The sequence below is a fragment of the Ascaphus truei genome, chromosome 1 (genome assembly GCF_040206685.1).
Source record: "Ascaphus truei isolate aAscTru1 chromosome 1, aAscTru1.hap1, whole genome shotgun sequence".
Classification (NCBI taxonomy): Eukaryota; Metazoa; Chordata; class Amphibia; order Anura; family Ascaphidae; genus Ascaphus; species Ascaphus truei.
In genome coordinates this window covers 409,023,902-409,045,101 of record NC_134483.1, presented here as the reverse complement: position 1 = coordinate 409,045,101, position 21,200 = coordinate 409,023,902, and the positions used below count along the sequence as shown (strand labels likewise).

The following is a 21,200-nucleotide window of genomic DNA, read 5'->3' as shown; positions in this document are numbered from 1 at the left end:
ACACTGACACACTGCACACACACTGCTCACACTGACACACACTGCTCATTGCACACACTGACACACTGCACACACACTGCTCACACTGACACACACTGCTCATTGCACACACTGACACACTGCTCATTGCTCACACCACACACACACACACACACACACACACACATAAATCAGCCTTACCTTGGGGATGATTGGTGAGGCATGTGGCTACAGGGGGGGGGGGGCTGCGTGCCGCTGGGGGTGGTGCTGCGGTGGAGGGGGGTGATGGCTGCGGGGGCCCCTGATGCTGCGGGGGCTGGTGGGATGGCCCGGTGCAGCGCGGGGGGGAAGGTAGGTTGGCGGTACGGCCCGGGGTGGGGGGGTGACGGGGCCCTGCTCTGCGGCGGAGTGGCAGGACGACCCTGCGCTACGGCGGGGCGAGGGGGCCCGGTCCTGCGAGGGGGAGGGTGGTGACGGTGCTGGGGGGGTTGGTTCTGCGGGGGTCCAAGCGGCTGATCACCTGTTCCCCGGGCCTCCCTCTGGCGGGAAGGGGCTGGGAGGGAGAGGGAGGGGGCTGGGAGGGAGAGGGAGGAGGCATGTGGCCCACATGTAGGGCTTCCGGACACCTCTTCCTTCCCTCCTCACTCCCTCCCGAACAGGCACGCGGCGGCCATTTTTATTTTATTTTTAAATTAGCGCGACCCCGTTATTAACGCGGTGGTCTCGGGGTGGACCCCGAGGACCGCGTTATAACGGGGTTTACCTGTATATATATATATATATATATATATATATATATATATATATATATATATATATATATATATATATAAAAAATTTATTTATTTATTTTTTAAAGTTAACTCCTATTAAGAACAACCTCCTCTAGTGAGATAAATCTGGAGAAAAATAGAATGTTAATGCACACACGTTGAATAAAAAGCAGGAGGTTTTTTTAAGTGTGGTTATTGCTCTGACAGATTGATTTAAACATTTTGTTGTCTACATCTGCAAAGGTCAAACAAAGAAAGTCCTCCAATAAATGCGTTTATAATTACTACATTAGTAGTTTATCTTATTGCGTGTCCATGTGGGCTTCAGCATATTGGTCAGACAAAGATGTAAAAACAGAGAATACAAGAGAATGTATTCTGTTTTTACATCTTTGTCTGACCAATTTGCTGAAGCCCACATGGACACACAATTTAAAAAAAAAAATAAAGGTTTTCCCTACACAGTTTCTCTATACATTTAAAAAAATAGTATGCACAGTACCCCGGTGGTCTCACGCTTAAAGGGATTGAATATGCTATTATTGATGACAGAGGAGGTGATAGTGAGCAAATTGTCAAAAAGGGAAACATACTGTATTTTCACATTTGGCACAATGGTACCGGTTAGCCTAAATGAAGATCTTGATTTGGTTCTCTATCGACGGGATTAAATAGTGTGTAAAAAGTAAGTAAAGTATTGATTCCCTTGCTTTAGGTTTCAAGGGTTAACTTTTAGATCTGCTATTGTGACCGAGGGTTTTCCGGCATCACTCATATTTTATATCAAGACTTGGTTGTGTGTGTGTGTGTGTATCTGTGTGTATATATACTGTGAACAATACAGAATTAATCTGCTCCACCATTCCCATGGTGCAATATGGAATAAGAGACACTGTCCCTGATCAGCCTGACAACATGACAGGAGATACTGTATGGCATCGAATAAAAAAGAAAAGCAGATGGCATGTTGAAACAAACTGTCAGTTTGAGCGAGACAGAGGGAGTTCAACTGCCATTCTGAGACAGAGACGCTGAGATAGGGAGTCTGAGAGGCACAGGTGACAGTGAGAGGTGCTACAGAGAGACAGCCTAGCCCTCACAGAGGAGAAGAGGAGGCTTGTTTGCTATAACTAATATAGGCCCCCAAATACTGTATATCCCGGTCTTATTGAAATCACAGGGATGGGCAGGGCCAAAGTTATCTATACTCCACTTTAGCTTCAACAAAGTTCTTTCTTTCATAAAGCATCTTACTCTGAGTTGAGACAGAGTGCACTCCCAACCTCCACTAGATCCGCGATTGCAGCAGCTTGGAAAAAAGCCTGTTACCCCCCTTTAGGTCAAGGGTAACAAACAGAATCAACAAAGTGTTGTGAATGGAAAGGCTGACTGCCTTCCTCAAACATCCTACAAAAATATTCCACAAGATTTGGGAAACCCAGTAGAGATATTGTAAGTGGGGTATGGGGAAAAGTTGGATAGGCCTTTAAGGCTGGGATGGAGAGGCAGAATCGGTGGAGGAAAATACAGAGAACTACGCGATCATAAAACAATAAGCAAAAGCCCCCCCATTTAAATTTTTATGTATAAAATATGTTGTGTAAAACAGTGATTATATGGGGTTCTATGTTACCCTCATGAAAGATTTGTATTTATCCTTGTTTGACATCTTAACAAAAAAAATATTTATAAAAAAGAAAGTGTGCATATGATTGTTAGGGGGATACGGTCTTGGGAGAGAGATTGTATATTTTCTTTATACTGTAGTTTATGCAATAACAATGATCTTTTTGCACCCATACCAGCAGTATTTTGAGAAGTGGTGCATGGTTTTTATTACATACAAGCCACTGCAGACCTTTTCTTACATTTCCACGCGTGCATTAATATATTTATTAGGCTACTGTTGGTTTCCCTCATAAATTTCTCAGCGACTAATAGTCTGCTAACTTTTCAACTGTGCCACGTGGTTAAATGATGCTAGTTAATCAGCATGTGTATGCATTGTTGGTTATGGTAAGCTCAACAAAAAAATACCTGCATTTTTATTATCATTTACTAGAGTGCAGCTGACGTTTGACCAAATAAGCACCAAGGGTGTATGTTACCAATTATAATAAAAGGCCTGAAGTCAATAAGTTCTCATTTTTAATCTGGGTACATTATCTCAATTGTTCCTGTTTTATATTACCCCTCAAATGAGTTAGTAAAGCACTGCTTTATAATGTGTGGGGGAAAAAAACCTTGTGTTTATACTGTATAAGACATTTTATTCACTTTAACAGCTCCCTTAAAAAATAGTCATTGCACACGTATGAACATATCTGTTTCCCAAGTGGTTGGTATAGTCTAATCAATCTCCTATTCTTGCAGATTCCACCACATTGTGAATCCACTTCTAATGTGAATGGCCTTCATGAGCTGCTTAATAGTCCTGAAGGTAGGTATACGACCCAGCAGTCTTGCAAAAATAGCAGAATGCCCTGGGTATACTCCATACTCAACGGTCGCTGATCCTCATGACTAAACATTCATATAATATAAAAATGATATGCACCTATGATATACATGTATATGTAAAATATCAAAATATATACACCTAAAACCTACTAGAGAGCAATGCAAAGACATTAAAAAATGTTTTGGGACATTTAACTAATAAATCAATGGCAGTATGAATGGCATTTTTTTTTTTCCCCCATTTATATATTGAATGCATTTTTTTAATTTTTGGATTTTAGTACTTCCGCCACTGCCTTAGTTTTTCTTCTTCCCAGAGACGAACACGGAGGCTTGTTCTCTGAGCTTGCAAATGTCATTCAAGTTTGGTTAGAGAAAAAAAAGAAATTGATTTTCCAAGACTAGATTTAAGTGCAGCATAACAATGCTTTTCCATTTGTTCAGCTATCTACAATATATTCCAGAGGTACCATGCTTACGCTATAAATAGTAATAGCACTTCTTTATTTTTAGGGTTGAATGGAAATAAATGCACTGGTGCCTCCATTATCCTTGAGAAATATAAAGTGGGGAAGGTGATTGGGGATGGCAATTTTGCTGTTGTGAAGGAATGTGTGGAAAGGTGAGTATTCTGCAATGCGCATTAAAATCAAATATATGTATATTTATGTTGTTGTCAAGGACGAGAGACGTTCCGTAGGGAACCAAAACATCGATTAAATAAAACTTTTGATATGAGGCGAATCTTTGCTTAGTTTAAAGCGGCAATACTTGCTGGGGGTTTTTTTTTTCTACAGGATTGAAACAGGCACCCCCTTGGAGGTAGAAAATGGGTGAACAAAGGCAGTGCACTGCCTACAAATGGTGGAGGAGGCTATTGGTAGCAAAAAAATCCTTTTATTAAATGAAGGGATCAAACATCACCCCTGGATCACCCAGAAAATGCTCACCTACGCGTTTCGGGCCGTGCGCCCTTTATCAAGGTGTATACATATGTAGCCCATGGACCCCGGGGCAATCGCAGATCGGCCCCCCTACTCTGTACTAGGGTCTGGCTACATGACTGTATGTGGTGCATACCGGCTGGCAACAGGAGGGCCTGAGTCTCCCGCTATGGTATGGGGGATAGCAGGAACAGGTTTCTGGGGTGGATGCCTTCGTTCTCTTCTAGTGGTGCAGCGCCTCCATCTCTAGTAAGCCCCAGGAATGCGAGGTGGAATCCTTATAGAGAGTTTCACACACAGGGAGGAGAGATTCCAGTCTCACACACACAGCTTTCTCTAAAAGCAGCAGGTCTTTATTCGCAGTAGTAGTATCAGCAACAATAGCAGAAGTAGCAGCAGACAGGTACAGGGTGTCCACTCCACGCTGATTGCTCTCCTTCAGGATGGTCTCTTCCCCTGCCACCACCCTGGGCCAAGGGCACCCAGGGTGAGGCTGACTCTTCCCTCACCCCCTAAGCAGGGTGAGAGGCATTGGTCCACCTCACTATCTATAATCCTAGCAGCTCTACTCAGAGGCTGCTCATCTCCTTCTCCAACTGTAAACTAACACTGTCACACTGGACCAGCTAGTGTCACACTCTGAACTCTCAGACTCACGCTAGACTAACTCTAAATAGGAAGTGCACTGCTCTTTATGATATCAGCAGGCACTGCCCCCATGTCTCTTGCCTTTACACAGGGTCAGGTGATCTACCTCCACCATTCAGAGCAGTGCTTGAAGTGGGGGAAACCCATGATAACTCCTGGCAGCCTGTCCTTACCAGGGCTTATACCATGAGGAGGAAAGAACTATAGCCCTATTTCTTACCAGGGCTACACATACTAAACAGACAAACAGATATAAATACAGGCGCCATTCGCGCCATGACTGTGACGTCACCGCTCGTATAACCAATTGGAGCGCTCCCCCTTCGTAACCCGGTCCTGATAGGACCAAAAGATCGTGGATCAAATAAACTTTATTAGTTCCCCAAGAACAGTCGGGACAACCATGGGTATGGAAGCGGAGCTTCCGATTGGTCATTGGAAATGAACCTTGAACAAGAAAACTTTAAGTAAAAAAACACAGACACGAACATTATTAAAATTGAAATTAGAAAAATGACGTCACCCTATAAACTACACAAATCCCCATACATAAAATAATGTGTGCTATACCTAAAGAAATGAAGATATATATATATATATATATATATATATATATATATATATATATATATATATATATGTAGCCATGTGTAAAATTGGTGTACATATCTCTTTCTCATGCTGGCAGTAAACCTGGTAAGTATGCAGGATTGCCAGTAGTCATCATGGAGGTTTGCCCTCAAACCCTGGTGAGGTGTCATATGTCCGAAAGGAAGTGACAACATGCTTGGTGTCCACCCTTAGTGACATCAGAGATGTGCCTGTTCCTGAGGTGATATAAGACACAGCACTGCCTAAAGTTAGTGGTTCAGTTTCCTGTTGTTGTGCTGCCTCTGTTCAGTGAGAGGCACATGAAGGTCTGCAACAGTGTTGCAGTAGTCTCATGCTAGCTGTGAGTCTGTGCAGCTCTGAGCAGAGAGACAGAGAAGCTGTTGAATCTCCCTAAGAGGTGGAAAGCAACTCCATTAGGAGAAGGAGGAACTTTCCAGATGGAGTGCAGCAAAGGAATGAGCGGCTAAGCTGATAGCTGTGAGGGGCAGCTGGCCCATACCACCATGCCAATAAAGATGACCTTGAATAAAGACACTTCACTGTGTGAGTCTGGAATTACTCAGCAGGAGAAGGCATCACCAAGAAGGAGTTCATCAGAACCATCCCCTTGCAGACGCAGGGATCCTGATGAGGTGGAGGCGCTGCACTGGATATAGGTAGGACTCATGCACACTACCTCAGCTGCCTGTCTGGGTTGGCAATCCCCACACAACATCATGCGGGAGACTCAGGAGTCCTGTTGCCAACAGGTGCACCACCAGACACAACCATGTAATGGGGACTGGTTAGACCACAGGGGCCAATGTGAGATTGGGTGGGTCAGGCTAGGTCAGAAAATCCGTTATATATATATATATATATATATATATATATATATATATATATATATATATATATATATATATATATATATATATATATATATATATATATATATATATATATGTAGCCCTCCTACCCCCACCCTAAGTGAGATCTAGGTGGGCAGGTGTATCTGACTACGGACCAGGGTGGTGCTGTACCTGGTTTGTAACTAGGAGAACCGAGCTTCCGCCACGGGGAACCTGGGGCAATACAATACTATGGATAACTACTTACAATGGGTGCAGCGCCTCCACCTGCGATGGCTCCCACCAGAGGGGGAGTAGTTCCTCGCAGGACATTCAATAACCACATACAACGGAATTGATAATGACTAATACCTTTACTACCGGCATAGCATGAATACAACATCAACACATAGGCGTCGCGGCGGACGCTACCGCTAACTTGCACCACGGCGGGTGCCCACACTTTAGGCGCCACGGCGGACGCTACCACCTCCCCAGAGTGATCCCACCCCATGTCCAGTGCACCCACCCAATGTCTCGCACACCCAGAACCTGTACCAATATGTGTGTGACTGTGCAGTCACTATGTCTGTTGATAGGCCTTGTTGGTGCACATGAGGGTGTAGGTTACCTGCCCGGGCTCCAGCCACGGGTGCCGCTATATCACTGGGGTTGGATCCGCCGGGATATCCTCCTACGCGTGGGGTGAATTCCAGCGCGGATAATATCACCGTACAGCTCCGCACCGTCTCTACCTTAATTAGGGTCTGTCTTCTGCCAGCAGGCCGCAGTCACGCTAGCTGGGCCTCCGTGGAGATAGTCCTGCTCACTCTTAGCAATCCGAGCAAGGGCCGTGATACACTCCTAGCAAATATATAAAGGGGCAAGGTCCCTAACCTAGGGCCTGTCCCTACAATACTCAGCTGGGATGACTCAGGGCTATCTGGGGCATAGGGGACTTGCTGGCCTAGTGCAGAGAGTCACAGACCCCTGCACCCTACCTCCTTCCCCTAGCAGCTCCAGTCACCAACTGCTTTTCTCTGCCTGCTTTGTGCTGCCAGACTCACAGCTCTGCCTCTGACTACCGCAACAATGTTGCAGACCTCCAGGTGCCTCTTACTGACAGAGGCAGCACAGCAACAGGAACTCACTCTAACAACTAACAACGCGCGCTCGCATACCAGAAGGAGGGGGTGAGTGCGCAAGGGGGGAACCTGGCCACATCCTCCCCCTGGTGAAACCATCAACGTCCCCGCTTGAACTAACCCATGCATAACAATATTATATAATAAAAATACAGTGTTAAAATACCACTTAACGATCACTCTAAACGAGATTGTACAGTTCAACAAACATATTTATAACTGAGGCTAGCTTGGCTTTAGCTTGCTGCTGAGACTCATAGTGAGGTGCCCCTAATGAATCATAAGCCACTCTAGTGGGAGGGCGTCTCACTCGCTGGCTCCTGCGAGTCTCAGTCTCCATTTCTTCATCTTGGGATAGACCATCATAGGCTTGAGGCCTAGACTCTCTGGCAGAGGGTGAACCAGTTTGGGGAAAGTCTCTTTGTAACTGAACACTGTCTCTTTGGGGCACAAAACTCGGAGTGGTAGGATCTAACGGTTGGTTACTTGGTGATAATCAGGTACTTGCATAGCAGGCCCATTACCCGTTGCTCCTTCGGGAGGTGCCCACCAATCTCGGTTGGATGTTCCCTCCAAAGGATCTTGAATTGTTTCATCTGTGGGCCCTGAATTCTCGGTAGACTCTTCAGGCTCACTGTCGTTTATTACTGTTTCTGTTTTGGGTTCACTTTCTCCCAGTTGTGGGATAGGTAACAAGTGGTTTCGGTGCCAGACTTTTACCCTGCCATTCACGTCACGTATGCGATAAACAGGGAGGCCCGGCATTTGGGACTCTACTTGAAAAGGCCCCTCTCTCCAGCGATCAGCTAACTTGTGCTTGCCGGGAATCCCTAAGTTGCGTAGGAGAACTGCGTCTCCCGGTTGGAGCTCTCTATAGCGTACTTTGTGGTCGTACCTTCTTTTATTATTGGCATTCAGTCTAGCGGTGGCTCTTTCGGCTAACTGATAGGCACGGTGCAGACTGTCCTGGAGTCTCTGCACATATCGATAATGAGCCATGTTGGGTACCCCGTCGGTAGATACCCGTAGGCGGATGTCGATTGGCAGTCTGGCTTCTCTCCCGAACATCATGAAGTATGGGGTGTACCCTGTGGACTCGTGCCTAGTGCAATTGTAGGCATGCACCAAGGCCTCAACATGTTTACTCCATTCTCCTTTTTGGAAATCTTTCAGAGTGCCTAGCATGTCCAGCAATGTCCGATTAAATCTTTCAGGGAGCGCATCTCCCTCTGGATGGTAGGGAGTAGTCCTTGACTTTTGAATATTCAACAGTGTTAGCAACTCTTTGATCAGCTTGCTCTCAAAATCCCGTCCCTGGTCAGAGTGTATCCTGCTGGGCAGACCATAATGCACAAAATACTTCTCCCACAGCACTTTAGCCACTGTGGTAGCCTTCTGGTCCTTCGTGGGAAAGGCTTGAGCGTATCGAGTGTAGTGATCTGTCACTACTAGCACATTTCCTATACCCTTTGAATCTGGCTCTATGCACAAAAAGTCCATACAAACTAAATCCATAGGCCCGGAGCTTTTGAGATGGCCCATTGGGGCAGCACGGGTGGGAAGTGTCTTCCTATGAATGCACCGTAGACATTTCCTGCAATGTTGTTCAATTGACTCCCGCATTCTAGGCCAGAAGAACCGGTCTCGCACTAAACCCAAGGTCTTATCCACCCCCAAATGTCCATGATCATCATGTAGTGATCTTAAAACGAGACCTTGCATACGCCGGGGTAGAAATAGTTGTCGACGGTCAGATGATTGTGGAATTGAACAACCCTATAGAGTAGGCCGTTATCCATCTCAAACTTATCCCATTCTCTCATGAGGAGGCTCACATCATCGGGAGGAGCCCGTTTCACCAGTGAAGAGTCATTTTTGTGCAGAGCCTCTCGGACAGCCTTAGCCGCAGGATCATGTGTCTGTGCTAGTACCAGTTCCTTCACCGTGAAGATAACGTCTTGGGTTAGACCCATGCCATCGGGGTGGCAGTAAGCTTCTGGAAGGGCTTGAGGTCGACACCCTAAAGAATCCGCTACTCGTAGCTCGGAGAATGCCACTCGATCGTTTACAATAGCAGCAGTGGAACACATAGCTCTCATTCCTGGTCCTGGAATTTCTTCCCAAGGGCCATCGTCGGCGGTCTCACCCAGTCCCGATCTCCTAGATAGAGCATCGGCCCCTATATTGAGAGGTCCAGGCTTATATTTCAAAGAAAACTGGTAATTGGCGAGGGTGGCCAACCATCTATGACCGGTCGTATCTAACTTGGCCGTGGTTTGTACATAGGTCAGCGGATTGTTGTCTGTTCGGACCTCGAAGGTGACCCCATATAGGTAGTCATGTAGTTTGTCAGATATGGCCCATTTCAGGGCGAGGAACTCCAATTTGTGAACTGGATAGTTCTTTTCACTGGGAGTCAAACTTCTACTTGCATATGCCACAGGACGAAGCCCAGTGGGGTACTTCTGGTGTAGCATGGCTCCCAATCCGTGGAGGCTGGCATCCACGTGCAGAATGTAAGGCTTCTCCGGGTCAGCATAGGCTAGAACGGGAGCCTCGGTTAGACTATTCTTCAGCCCCTTAAATGCTTCTTCACAAGCGGACGTCCACCGATCCCCGAAGGGGGTCCTTGGGGTGGTCTTCTTCTGCTTGGGTTCCTCTGGATAGACCTTCAGCAGATTGTTCAGCACAGCCACCTTCTTGGAGTATCCGTCCACAAACCGTCTGTAGTATCCACAGAACCCGAGAAATGACCTCAGCTCCATCACATTCTCTGGTCTTGGCCAATTCACCACCGCCTCCACCTTGGCCGGGTCGGTGGCCACTCCATCTGCGGACACTATATGACCCACATAAGTGACCGATGTTCGACAGAAGCGGCACTTATCCAAGGAGAGCTTCAGGCTTTCTTTCCCTAAGCGATCCAGCACTTTCATCAGTCTTGTCTCATGTTCTTCGAGGGTGGTTCCGAACACAATTATGTCGTCTAGGTATACCAGACACTCACGAGGACACATATCTCCAATCGTCTTCTCCATAAGCCGTTGGAAAGTGGCTGGAGCACCGCAGATACCTTGGGGCATCCGGGTGAACTGATAAAATCCCAGAGGACAGACGAACGCCATCTTCTCTTGATCAGCTGGGCTCATTGGAACCTGGTAATACCCAGATCCAAGGTCCAACACGCTAAACCACTGGCTTCCGGACAGTGCGCTGAGGATCTCCTCTATTCGTGGTAGCGTGTATTGGTCAGGCACAGTACGTCTGTTCAATGTTCTGTAGTCCACGCACAATCGAACAGACCCATTTTTCTTTCGTACCACCACAATCGGTGAGGCATAGGGACTTCCAGATTCGGTCACTATACCGGCCGTTTCCATCTCGTTCAGGACACCACGCACATCCTCCACATCTCTGGGAGCTATACGGCGAGACCTTTCCCTAAATGGCGTGTCATCATTCAGACGAATCGTGTGCTGAGCGTTTCTGCTGCATCCCACGTCCATCTCACTAGTAGAGAAGACATCTCGTCTCTCTCTCAACTGAGCACGTAGCTTCTCCTTCCATTCTTCCTCCAGGGGAGACTCTCCGAAGTCGAATTGTAGTGCCTCTGGCTCTTCTCCCACACGGGCAGTGTGAACGGTCACTGTGTCGTCCACAGGATCCACAGGATAAATTCTACCCAGCCTTTGTCCTACTTCAAGCGGCACGGTATGTAGAGACATGTTCTGGATAGACACGGTAATCTTCCTGGGGACATTAGATGGCCAATCCCGTACTTCAGGTATCATTCGGTATCCCCAATGACTCTCAGACTCGGGAAGAGTCTCCAGCGAAAAGTATCTGTCGCTTTCGTGCCGACTGGGGTACTTGATCAGCGCGGTCCCATGCCTCACTCCCCCTGGTGGAATCTACAATAACCCTCGCTCTTGATTAAAGATTTCGCCATACTCTTCTTCATATGCCACTCTATAGCATTCTTCCCGTAGGCCAGGGGCTATTTTCAGGGATGACAATGGTAGCTCGCCGGCTTCCTGCAGGAATGAGCGAATCACCGACCTCACAATATCTGCATTCGTGCCCAATATGATGGGGGCACTGGGATGTTCTCGAGCCTCCGGGCAGACCAAGGCTTCCACCAGCATGGGATGTGACTTGTTAGTGTTCAATTGCAAGATATCCAGCTTGACCGCCACTATTCCGTCTATGGGGTAATCATCTTTACTCAGTCCCCACAACTTCATCTTTTCGGCTGACTGCAAAGGAAGATGGCTGAGGTGCTGGTCGTAGAATGGACGGTAGATGATGGTCACTTGTGACCCAGTGTCCAGAAGTGCTGAAGAGTAGATCCCCTCCACGACGACTCTTATTACAGCGGTGGGCCCTACTCGGCAGTAAGCATCTGGTTGGGGCGTCTCCTCTATTGGAGGCCTCCACGACTCTTCGGCAACATCCTCGGGTACGGTTGATAAGGACGAGATTGCCTTCCGCACGGTTACGGTGTAGGTCTGGGCCTTAGTGGGTCTCTTGGGGTGCGAACAGCTCCTTGCAACATGGCCCTTCTCGCCACAGTTGAAGCAACGGAAGTCTGGGCGGGGACCTGGACTGTCAGGTGACCTAGGAGCGGACCCAGGCACCTCCGGGGTGGCCGTATCCTTACCGCTCTTGCTTCCCTTTGCTTTGGGCACTGTTGCTTCCTTGGTCTCCTCCTTGCGAGGGTCTTTGGCCTTCTTGGGCGTATGCAACCTAGTATAGGCCTCATGACTCTTCACCTCATCCAGTAGGTCTTCTAGAGTAGGGGGGTCCCCCTTCCGTAGCGCGCATCTGATCATTACTACGATATGGTGAGTGGGTATGGCTCCCCGCAGGAATTGAGTGCGCCTATACTCATTCACTTCTGAGGCCTTGATGACTTGGCGGGAACGTAGATCCCACAAGAGCAATTGGATCCATTGTATGAACTCTGATAGGTCTTCCCCCTCTTTCTGGCGGAGATTGTAATACTTAGTCCATAACTCACTCACATCATCTTCCTTACCGTATACCCGGGTAAGAGACTCCATCATCTGATGTGCGGTAACCTCAGTATGCTGATCTTTATACATCTTGATGGTAGTGGACGCAGGCGGGCGCAGGCACTCCATGATTCGTTGTCTTTTCACCTCATCAGGACAGGTCCACTCTTCCAGTACCTGTGAAGCATATTCCTTCCAAACATCAAAAGCCTCTTCACCGGTGGGGGTAGGTTTTACCCCTGAAAAGAGTTTTAACTTGCGGTATGGCAGAGAGAAAGGGGATTCGTGTTTGGGCCCACCCAGTTGTTGGATGGCCTGGGCTAGTAATTGGATTTCTCCCATTCTACTGGGGCTGAGGTTGGGACTGGAGCTCCGTCTGCTGGAGCGACAATTAGCACAGGATAATACACTGGCCTCATCCCCGCATATACTTTCGGGTGGGGACAGGGACATGCACATACTAGTCTCTAGCAGGTCTGTACTGGGGCTACAGGGTTCGGGTTTTATCGGCATTTCAGGATATATAACAGGACACCCTGAGCTGAGGGCCCCGTGGAACCGCAAGTTGGATGGGCCTTGCTGTGGCGACAATTCACATCCCCCAGTGATTAATACGGTGCACCATGACCCGTCTGGGTCGGAGCGGCGACCCAAGATTCTGGCATCTTCTAAGCCTGGATACTGCATTAGGATTAAACATAGTTCATAGGATGAGGCATTGGCGGGAACTTGTCCTACAGCAAGGGTTTGTGAGGGCGGGACTTGCCTTTTTACCGCCCACGCGTACATCTCTTGGCGGGAAGGTAACGTGTAACCTAACGACATTTTCACTGAGTTCGGGCACCCCAGGTCTGACATCTAAGCAGCGCCTCCAAATGTAGCCCTCCTACCCCCACCCTAAGTGAGATCTAGGTGGGCAGGTGTATATGACTACGGACCAGGGTGGTGCTGTACCTGGTTTGTAACTAGGAGAGCCAAGCTTCCGCCACGGGGAACCTGGGGCAATACAATACTATGGATAACTACTTACAATGGGTGCAGCGCCTCCACCTGCGATGGCTCCCACCAGAGGGGGAGTAGTTCCTCGCAGGACATTCAATAACCACATACAACGGAATTGATAATGACTAATACCTTTACTACCGGCATAGCATGAATACAACATCAACACATAGGCGTCGCGGCGGACTCTACCGCTAACTTGCACCACGGCGGGTGCCCACACTTTAGGCGCCACGGCGGACGCTACCACCTCCCCAGAGTGATCCCACCCCATGTCCAGTGCACCCACCCAATGTCTCGCACACCCAGAACCTGTACCAATATGTGTGTGACTGTGCAGTCACTATGTCTGTTGATAGGCCTTGTTGGTGCACATGAGGGTGTAGGTTACCTGCCCGGGCTCCAGCCACGGGTGCCGCTATATCACTGGGGTTGGATCCGCCGGGATATCCTCCTACGCGTGGGGTGAATTCCAGCGCGGATAATATCACCGTACAGCTCCGCACCGTCTCTACCTTAGTTAGGGTCTGTCTGCTGCCAGCAGGCCGCAGTCACGCTAGCTGGGCCTCCGTGGAGATAGTCCAGCTCCCTCTTAGCAATCCGAGCAATGTCCGTGATACACTCCTAGCAAATATATAATGGGGCAGGGTCCCTAACCTAGGGTCTGTCCCTACAATACTCAGCTGGGATGACTCAGGGCTATCTGGGGCCTAGGGGACTTGCTGGCCTAGTGCAGAGAGTCACAGACCCCTGCACCCTACCTCCTTCCCCTAGCAGCTCCAGTCACCAACTGCTTTTCTCTGCCTGCTTTGTGCTGCCAGACTCACAGCTCTGCCTCTGACTACCGCAACAATGTTGCAGACCTCCAGGTGCCTCTTACTGACAGAGGCAGCACAGCAACAGGAACTCACTCTAACAACTAACAACGCGCGCTCGCATACCAGAAGGAGGGGGTGAGTGCGCAAGGGGGGAACCTGGCCACATATATATATATATATACACATATTTGATAAGAGGGATAAAGCATGTGATGACCACCCTATTAGTATCCACACCATATACTGTGTTGAGATATAGAAAAATACATAAAGTGAATAGATAAACCCTTCTACTTAATTTTAATAATTTGATATCAGTATAATCCAAAACCTTATAAAAGATAAGTGAGATAAAATGAGATGACATAAAATAAAACAGCACCATGTCCCCCTCCTACAGTGATACTATGTATAGAATGTGTTCTCTAGGAGAGGGGTAAACTGGACACGACTTTGGTATAAAATTAAAGACACAAGGAATTATTTTAAAAAGTGTGAAAAGAACAACATCCAAAATTATAATAAATTCATATATAGAGATACATAACATTGTTTTGAAGTCTATATATTTGAGCATGCCCATACTGTGGAATATTAGTATGTTGGCATAAGCGCATATATATACACTTCATGTAAATGAATGAATAAATCTTTATAAAAAGTGTTCAAACCCACACAAGGGACATCAATAATATCACCATAAGACATCATGCCATAGATAAGGCATAAGTCATAGGTATTGTCAAAAAAATGATTTATCCCATGAAACTCATATTGACAAATGACTTTAGGACCTATAGAGGAGAAGACCAAATTACATCATAATAGCCTAAATTGATTTAGATGATGCAAAAACAGGTACAAAAGATTTTTCAGAACAAGTCTAACCCATACTGAAATCCCTTCTTCTAAAGAAGATATGTACATTTAATCTTAAAAATACTGTAATAACTAGGTACTAGTCCCTTGCCCTATTAGGGTATGTTATTATTGCTCACCATCATATTGGAGTGTTCCCAACGGAAGAATTATTATTCAGTATTGGGACACATATATTCTGATGCACCGGTTATCCACATTTTGTATACCCCTTGGAGGCAAGTGTCTCTGGAAGCAGGAGGTCCCAAGAGCTGAAATTAATGGGGTTGAGCTCTGGAGACCCTCTGCTTAAAGCCTGTATTAAAAATGGAAAGAAGAAAAAACACATAGATTGCTCCTTTAAAAAAAATGTGTGTGTGTGTGTGTATAATGTAATATTTCATGTATATTAGGAGAAGTGAATCTCCGTGTAGTGCTGCAGGATATCTTTTAGTTCAAGTCACATTACGGTAAAGATTTATAGAATGTCTTTAATGAGGATCAAGATGAAGTCCGTATATTAAACTGGGATACTAGATCAAATATTAAGTATACTGGGATAGAAACCAATTGGAGCCCTGCAAAAAGCTAGGACAGCACATGGAATCATTAAAAAAAAAACAGCAACTTTTAGATCCAAGTAATGAACAGTTGAAGCAACTTCCATAGGCATTAAGTCAGATAAGGAAATAAACGCTGTACTCATGGATCACTTCTGTTGATTTAAAGCAACTTGGTTCCTCCCTGTGTGCATCCCGTCGAGCCAAATCTGGAACAGTGAAAAGAGAATAACATTGAGCACAGCAAAAATTAAAGAGAACTGGAGGCAGGATCAAAAGTAAAAAAAATACACATGTATTGACACATAATGCCTGTGAAGAAACTGAGGCAACACTGACGTTTTTACCCCCCATAGCTGGCGCTGGATCCTGCCTCCAGTTCTTTTAGATTTTTGCTGTACTCCGTTACTCTCTTTTCACTGTTCCATATGTAATATTTAAATCACATTTACCCACTGGGACAATAACATTCTAAAATGATTTTCCTATTTGCTTCTTCTGTATATGTAATATTGTCTTAATTGATAGGAGAGAATTTTTGCACCTGTTCAGTTTCTTTATGGAACCTTTTTGGTTGTTCAAACTGGTTTTGCTAAACACAAGGCTTTTGACATTGTAAAAATGTTTAACAATTATTAAGAAAACAAAAACTTCTGTCTGCACAGCTTCCAAGATATATTTGTACAACTAAAAGCGATCTTACATTATCTCCTTGTTTGCTTTACAGTAGGGCCCCGCTCATACGGCGGGGTCCGTTCCATGGCGCCACCGGAAAGCGAAAAGCACCGAAAAGTGGAACGAGCGATTTTCAGCGTCTCCTACCCTTCTGCGCATGTGCAGACCCCCCTTCTGCGCATGCGCGAACTCGGGCGCTCTCTCTTCTGCACATACGCAAACTCGGCTGCTCCCCCTTCTGCGCATGCGTGAACTCGGCCATCCACTTTCTGCGCATGCGCAGACCTGGCGGCCCCCTTCTCGGTACCGCCGTATTGGCGGATCACCGCGAAGCAAAACACCGATAAGCGGGGCCCTACTGTATTAACAGTACAACTACTTCTAGAGATGTGAACTTCCCCAAATTCACTTTGCCTATGGTTCACTTGAAATGTTGTTAGAACTTTTTAGTCCAGAAAGTTGGGGCACAATTGACAATTAGACATTTCTAGTAACGTTGCATTTTGGCAGAGAAGAAAATATTGGTTTTGCAGGACGGAGTCGGAGAATGAAGGGAGGAGTGAGAAGATGGGAGAGAGAGGGGTTAAGAGTAGAGTGAAGGGGAGAGAGAAGATAATCTAGGTAATAACTATGAGAACAGAAAAGCCAAACCTGAGAGAAGCACTAGAATTATATCAGACCTCTTGATTGATAAAAGTACTAAAGCTAGACGATTACACATTAATATTTTAAAGACAGATGGATCAATCAAGATCCCATCTCGGGCTTTTAATTTGGTCAGAGATTTTTACATAATGCTGATTTACAAGGCAACATGCCCATGATATCCACTATGACGATGTGTGTACATTGTTATTGGAAACTAAATGGGAACATGCTAATTAAAAAAATGTGAAAACATGTAGAATGAGTTGTACAAATATCTTATCATGTCTTTTAGTTTATTTCTTTAGTCATACAGTCAGGTTACAGAAATGGTTGGTCAATATCAAGCCAACCTTTTGTTCTCCAGTAAATGAAACAGAGGGATTACAAAGGCCACTCTTTAAAAAAAATATATATATATATATATATATATATATATATATATATATATATATAATGTCATTTGATCAGCTGGGCTCATTGGAACCTGGTAATACCCAGATCCAAGGTCCAACACGCTAAACCACTGGCTTCCGGACAGTGCGCTGAGGATCTCCTCTATTCGTGGTAGCGTGTATTGGTCAGGCACAGTACGTCTGTTCAATGTTCTGTAGTCCACGCACAATCGAACAGACCCATTTTTCTTTCGTACCACCACAATCGGTGAGGCATAGGGACTTCCAGATTCGGTCACTATACCGGCCGTTTCCATCTCGTTCAGGACACCACGCACATCCTCCACATCTCTGGGAGCTATACGGCGAGACCTTTCCCTAAATGGCGTGTCATCATTCAGACGAATCGTGTGCTGAGCGTTTCTGCTGCATCCCACGTCCATCTCACTAGTAGAGAAGACATCTCGTCTCTCTCTCAACTGAGCACGTAGCTTCTCCTTCCATTCTTCCTCCAGGGGAGACTCTCCGAAGTCGAATTGTAGTGCCTCTGGCTCTTCTCCCACACGGGCAGTGTGAACGGTCACTGTGTCGTCCACAGGATCCACAGGATAAATTCTACCCAGCCTTTGTCCTACTTCAAGCGGCACGGTATGTAGAGACATGTTCTGGATAGACACGGTAATCTTCCTGGGGACATTAGATGGCCAATCCCGTACTTCAGGTATCATTCGGTATCCCCAATGACTCTCAGACTCGGGAAGAGTCTCCAGCGAAAAGTATCTGTCGCTTTCGTGCCGACTGGGGTACTTGATCAGCGCGGTCCCATGCCTCACTCCCCCTGGTGGAATCTACAATAACCCTCGCTCTTGATTAAAGATTTCGCCATACTCTTCTTCATATGCCACTCTATAGCATTCTTCCCGTAGGCCAGGGGCTATTTTCAGGGATGACAATGGTAGCTCGCCGGCTTCCTGCAGGAATGAGCGAATCACCGACCTCACAATATCTGCATTCGTGCCCAATATGATGGGGGCACTGGGATGTTCTCGAGCCTCCGGGCAGACCAAGGCTTCCACCAGCATGGGATGTGACTTGTTAGTGTTCAATTGCAAGATATCCAGCTTGACCGCCACTATTCCGTCTATGGGGTAATCATCTTTACTCAGTCCCCACAACTTCATCTTTTCGGCTGACTGCAAAGGAAGATGGCTGAGGTGCTGGTCGTAGAATGGACGGTAGATGATGGTCACTTGTGACCCAGTGTCCAGAAGTGCTGAAGAGTAGATCCCCTCCACGACGACTCTTATTACAGCGGTGGGCCCTACTCGGCAGTAAGCATCTGGTTGGGGCGTCTCCTCTATTGGAGGCCTCCACGACTCTTCGGCAACATCCTCGGGTACGGTTGATAAGGACGAGATTGCCTTCCGCACGGTTACGGTGTAGGTCTGGGCCTTAGTGGGTCTCTTGGGGTGCGAACAGCTCCTTGCAACATGGCCCTTCTCGCCACAGTTGAAGCAACGGAAGTCTGGGCGGGGACCTGGACTGTCAGGTGACCTAGGAGCGGACCCAGGCACCTCCGGGGTGGCCGTATCCTTACCGCTCTTGCTTCCCTTTGCTTTGGGCACTGTTGCTTCCTTGGTCTCCTCCTTGCGAGGGTCTTTGGCCTTCTTGGGCGTATGCAACCTAGTATAGGCCTCATGACTCTTCACCTCATCCAGTAGGTCTTCTAGAGTAGGGGGGTCCCCCTTCCGTAGCGCGCATCTGATCATTACTACGATATGGTGAGTGGGTATGGCTCCCCGCAGGAATTGAGTGCGCCTATACTCATTCACTTCTGAGGCCTTGATGACTTGGCGGGAACGTAGATCCCACAAGAGCAATTGGATCCATTGTATGAACTCTGATAGGTCTTCCCCCTCTTTCTGGCGGAGATTGTAATACTTAGTCCATAACTCACTCACATCATCTTCCTTACCGTATACCCGGGTAAGAGACTCCATCATCTGATGTGCGGTAACCTCAGTATGCTGATCTTTATACATCTTGATGGTAGTGGACGCAGGCGGGCGCAGGCACTCCATGATTCGTTGTCTTTTCACCTCATCAGGACAGGTCCACTCTTCCAGTACCTGTGAAGCATATTCCTTCCAAACATCAAAAGCCTCTTCACCGGTGGGGGTAGGTTTTACCCCTGAAAAGAGTTTTAACTTGCGGTATGGCAGAGAGAAAGGGGATTCGTGTTTGGGCCCACCCAGTTGTTGGATGGCCTGGGCTAGTAATTGGATTTCTCCCATTCTACTGGGGCTGAGGTTGGGACTGGAGCTCCGTCTGCTGGAGCGACAATTAGCACAGGATAATACACTGGCCTCATCCCCGCATATACTTTCGGGTGGGGACAGGGACATGCACATACTAGTCTCTAGCAGGTCTGTACTGGGGCTACAGGGTTCGGGTTTTATCGGCATTTCAGGATATATAACAGGACACCCTGAGCTGAGGGCCCCGTGGAACCGCAAGTTGGATGGGCCTTGCTGTGGCGACAATTCACATCCCCCAGTGATTAATACGGTGCACCATGACCCGTCTGGGTCGGAGCGGCGACCCAAGATTCTGGCATCTTCTAAGCCTGGATACTGCATTAGGATTAAACATAGTTCATAGGATGAGGCATTGGCGGGAACTTGTCCTACAGCAAGGGTTTGTGAGGGCGGGACTTGCCTTTTTACCGCCCACGCGTACATCTCTTGGCGGGAAGGTAACGTGTAACCTAACGACATTTTCACTGAGTTCGGGCACCCCAGGTCTGACATCTAAGCAGCGCCTCCAAATGTAGCCCTCCTACCCCCACCCTAAGTGAGATCTAGGTGGGCAGGTGTATATGACTACGGACCAGGGTGGTGCTGTACCTGGTTTGTAACTAGGAGAGCCAAGCTTCCGCCACGGGGAACCTGGGGCAATACAATACTATGGATAACTACTTACAATGGGTGCAGCGCCTCCACCTGCGATGGCTCCCACCAGAGGGGGAGTAGTTCCTCGCAGGACATTCAATAACCACATACAACGGAATTGATAATGACTAATACCTTTACTACCGGCATAGCATGAATACAACATCAACACATAGGCGTCGCGGCGGACTCTACCGCTAACTTGCACCACGGCGGGTGCCCACACTTTAGGCGCCACGGCGGACGCTACCACCTCCCCAGAGTGATCCCACCCCATGTCCAGTGCACCCACCCAATGTCTCGCACACCCAGAACCTGTACCAATATGTGTGTGACTGTGCAGTCACTATGTCTGTTGATAGGCCTTGTTGGTGCACATGAGGGTGTAGGTTACCTGCCCGGGCTCCAGCCACGGGTGCCGCTATATCACTGGGGTTGGATCCGCCGGGATATCCTCCTACGCGTGGGGTGAATTCCAGCGCGGATAATATCACCGTACAGCTCCGCACCGTCTCTACCTTAGTTAGGGTCTGTCTGCTGCCAGCAGGCCGCAGTCACGCTAGCTGGGCCTCCGTGGAGATAGTCCAGCTCCCTCTTAGCAATCCGAGCAATGTCCGTGATACACTCCTAGCAAATATATAATGGGGCAGGGTCCCTAACCTAGGGTCTGTCCCTACAATACTCAGCTGGGATGACTCAGGGCTATCTGGGGCCTAGGGGACTTGCTGGCCTAGTGCAGAGAGTCACAGACCCCTGCACCCTACCTCCTTCCCCTAGCAGCTCCAGTCACCAACTGCTTTTCTCTGCCTGCTTTGTGCTGCCAGACTCACAGCTCTGCCTCTGACTACCGCAACAATGTTGCAGACCTCCAGGTGCCTCTTACTGACAGA

The 21,200-nt window shown here is 47.4% G+C and overlaps 1 protein-coding gene across 7 annotated transcripts in view; it reads left to right on the top strand.

Moving 5' to 3' along the window:
• The window catches only part of DCLK2 (doublecortin like kinase 2), a 165,717-nt gene that overhangs the window by 93,989 nt on the left and 50,528 nt on the right, over positions 1-21,200 (top strand). For all 7 annotated transcript variants that reach the window (XR_012803799.1, XR_012803800.1, XM_075613754.1 and 4 more), the window contains 2 exons: positions 3,126-3,192; positions 3,726-3,834. Coding sequence is in view for 5 of the 7 variants with exons in the window: in XM_075613754.1 (XP_075469869.1) it covers positions 3,126-3,192; positions 3,726-3,834 (176 nt within the window). In the remaining 2 variants the exon portion in view is untranslated. The remainder of the gene's footprint in view (positions 1-3,125; positions 3,193-3,725; positions 3,835-21,200) is intronic.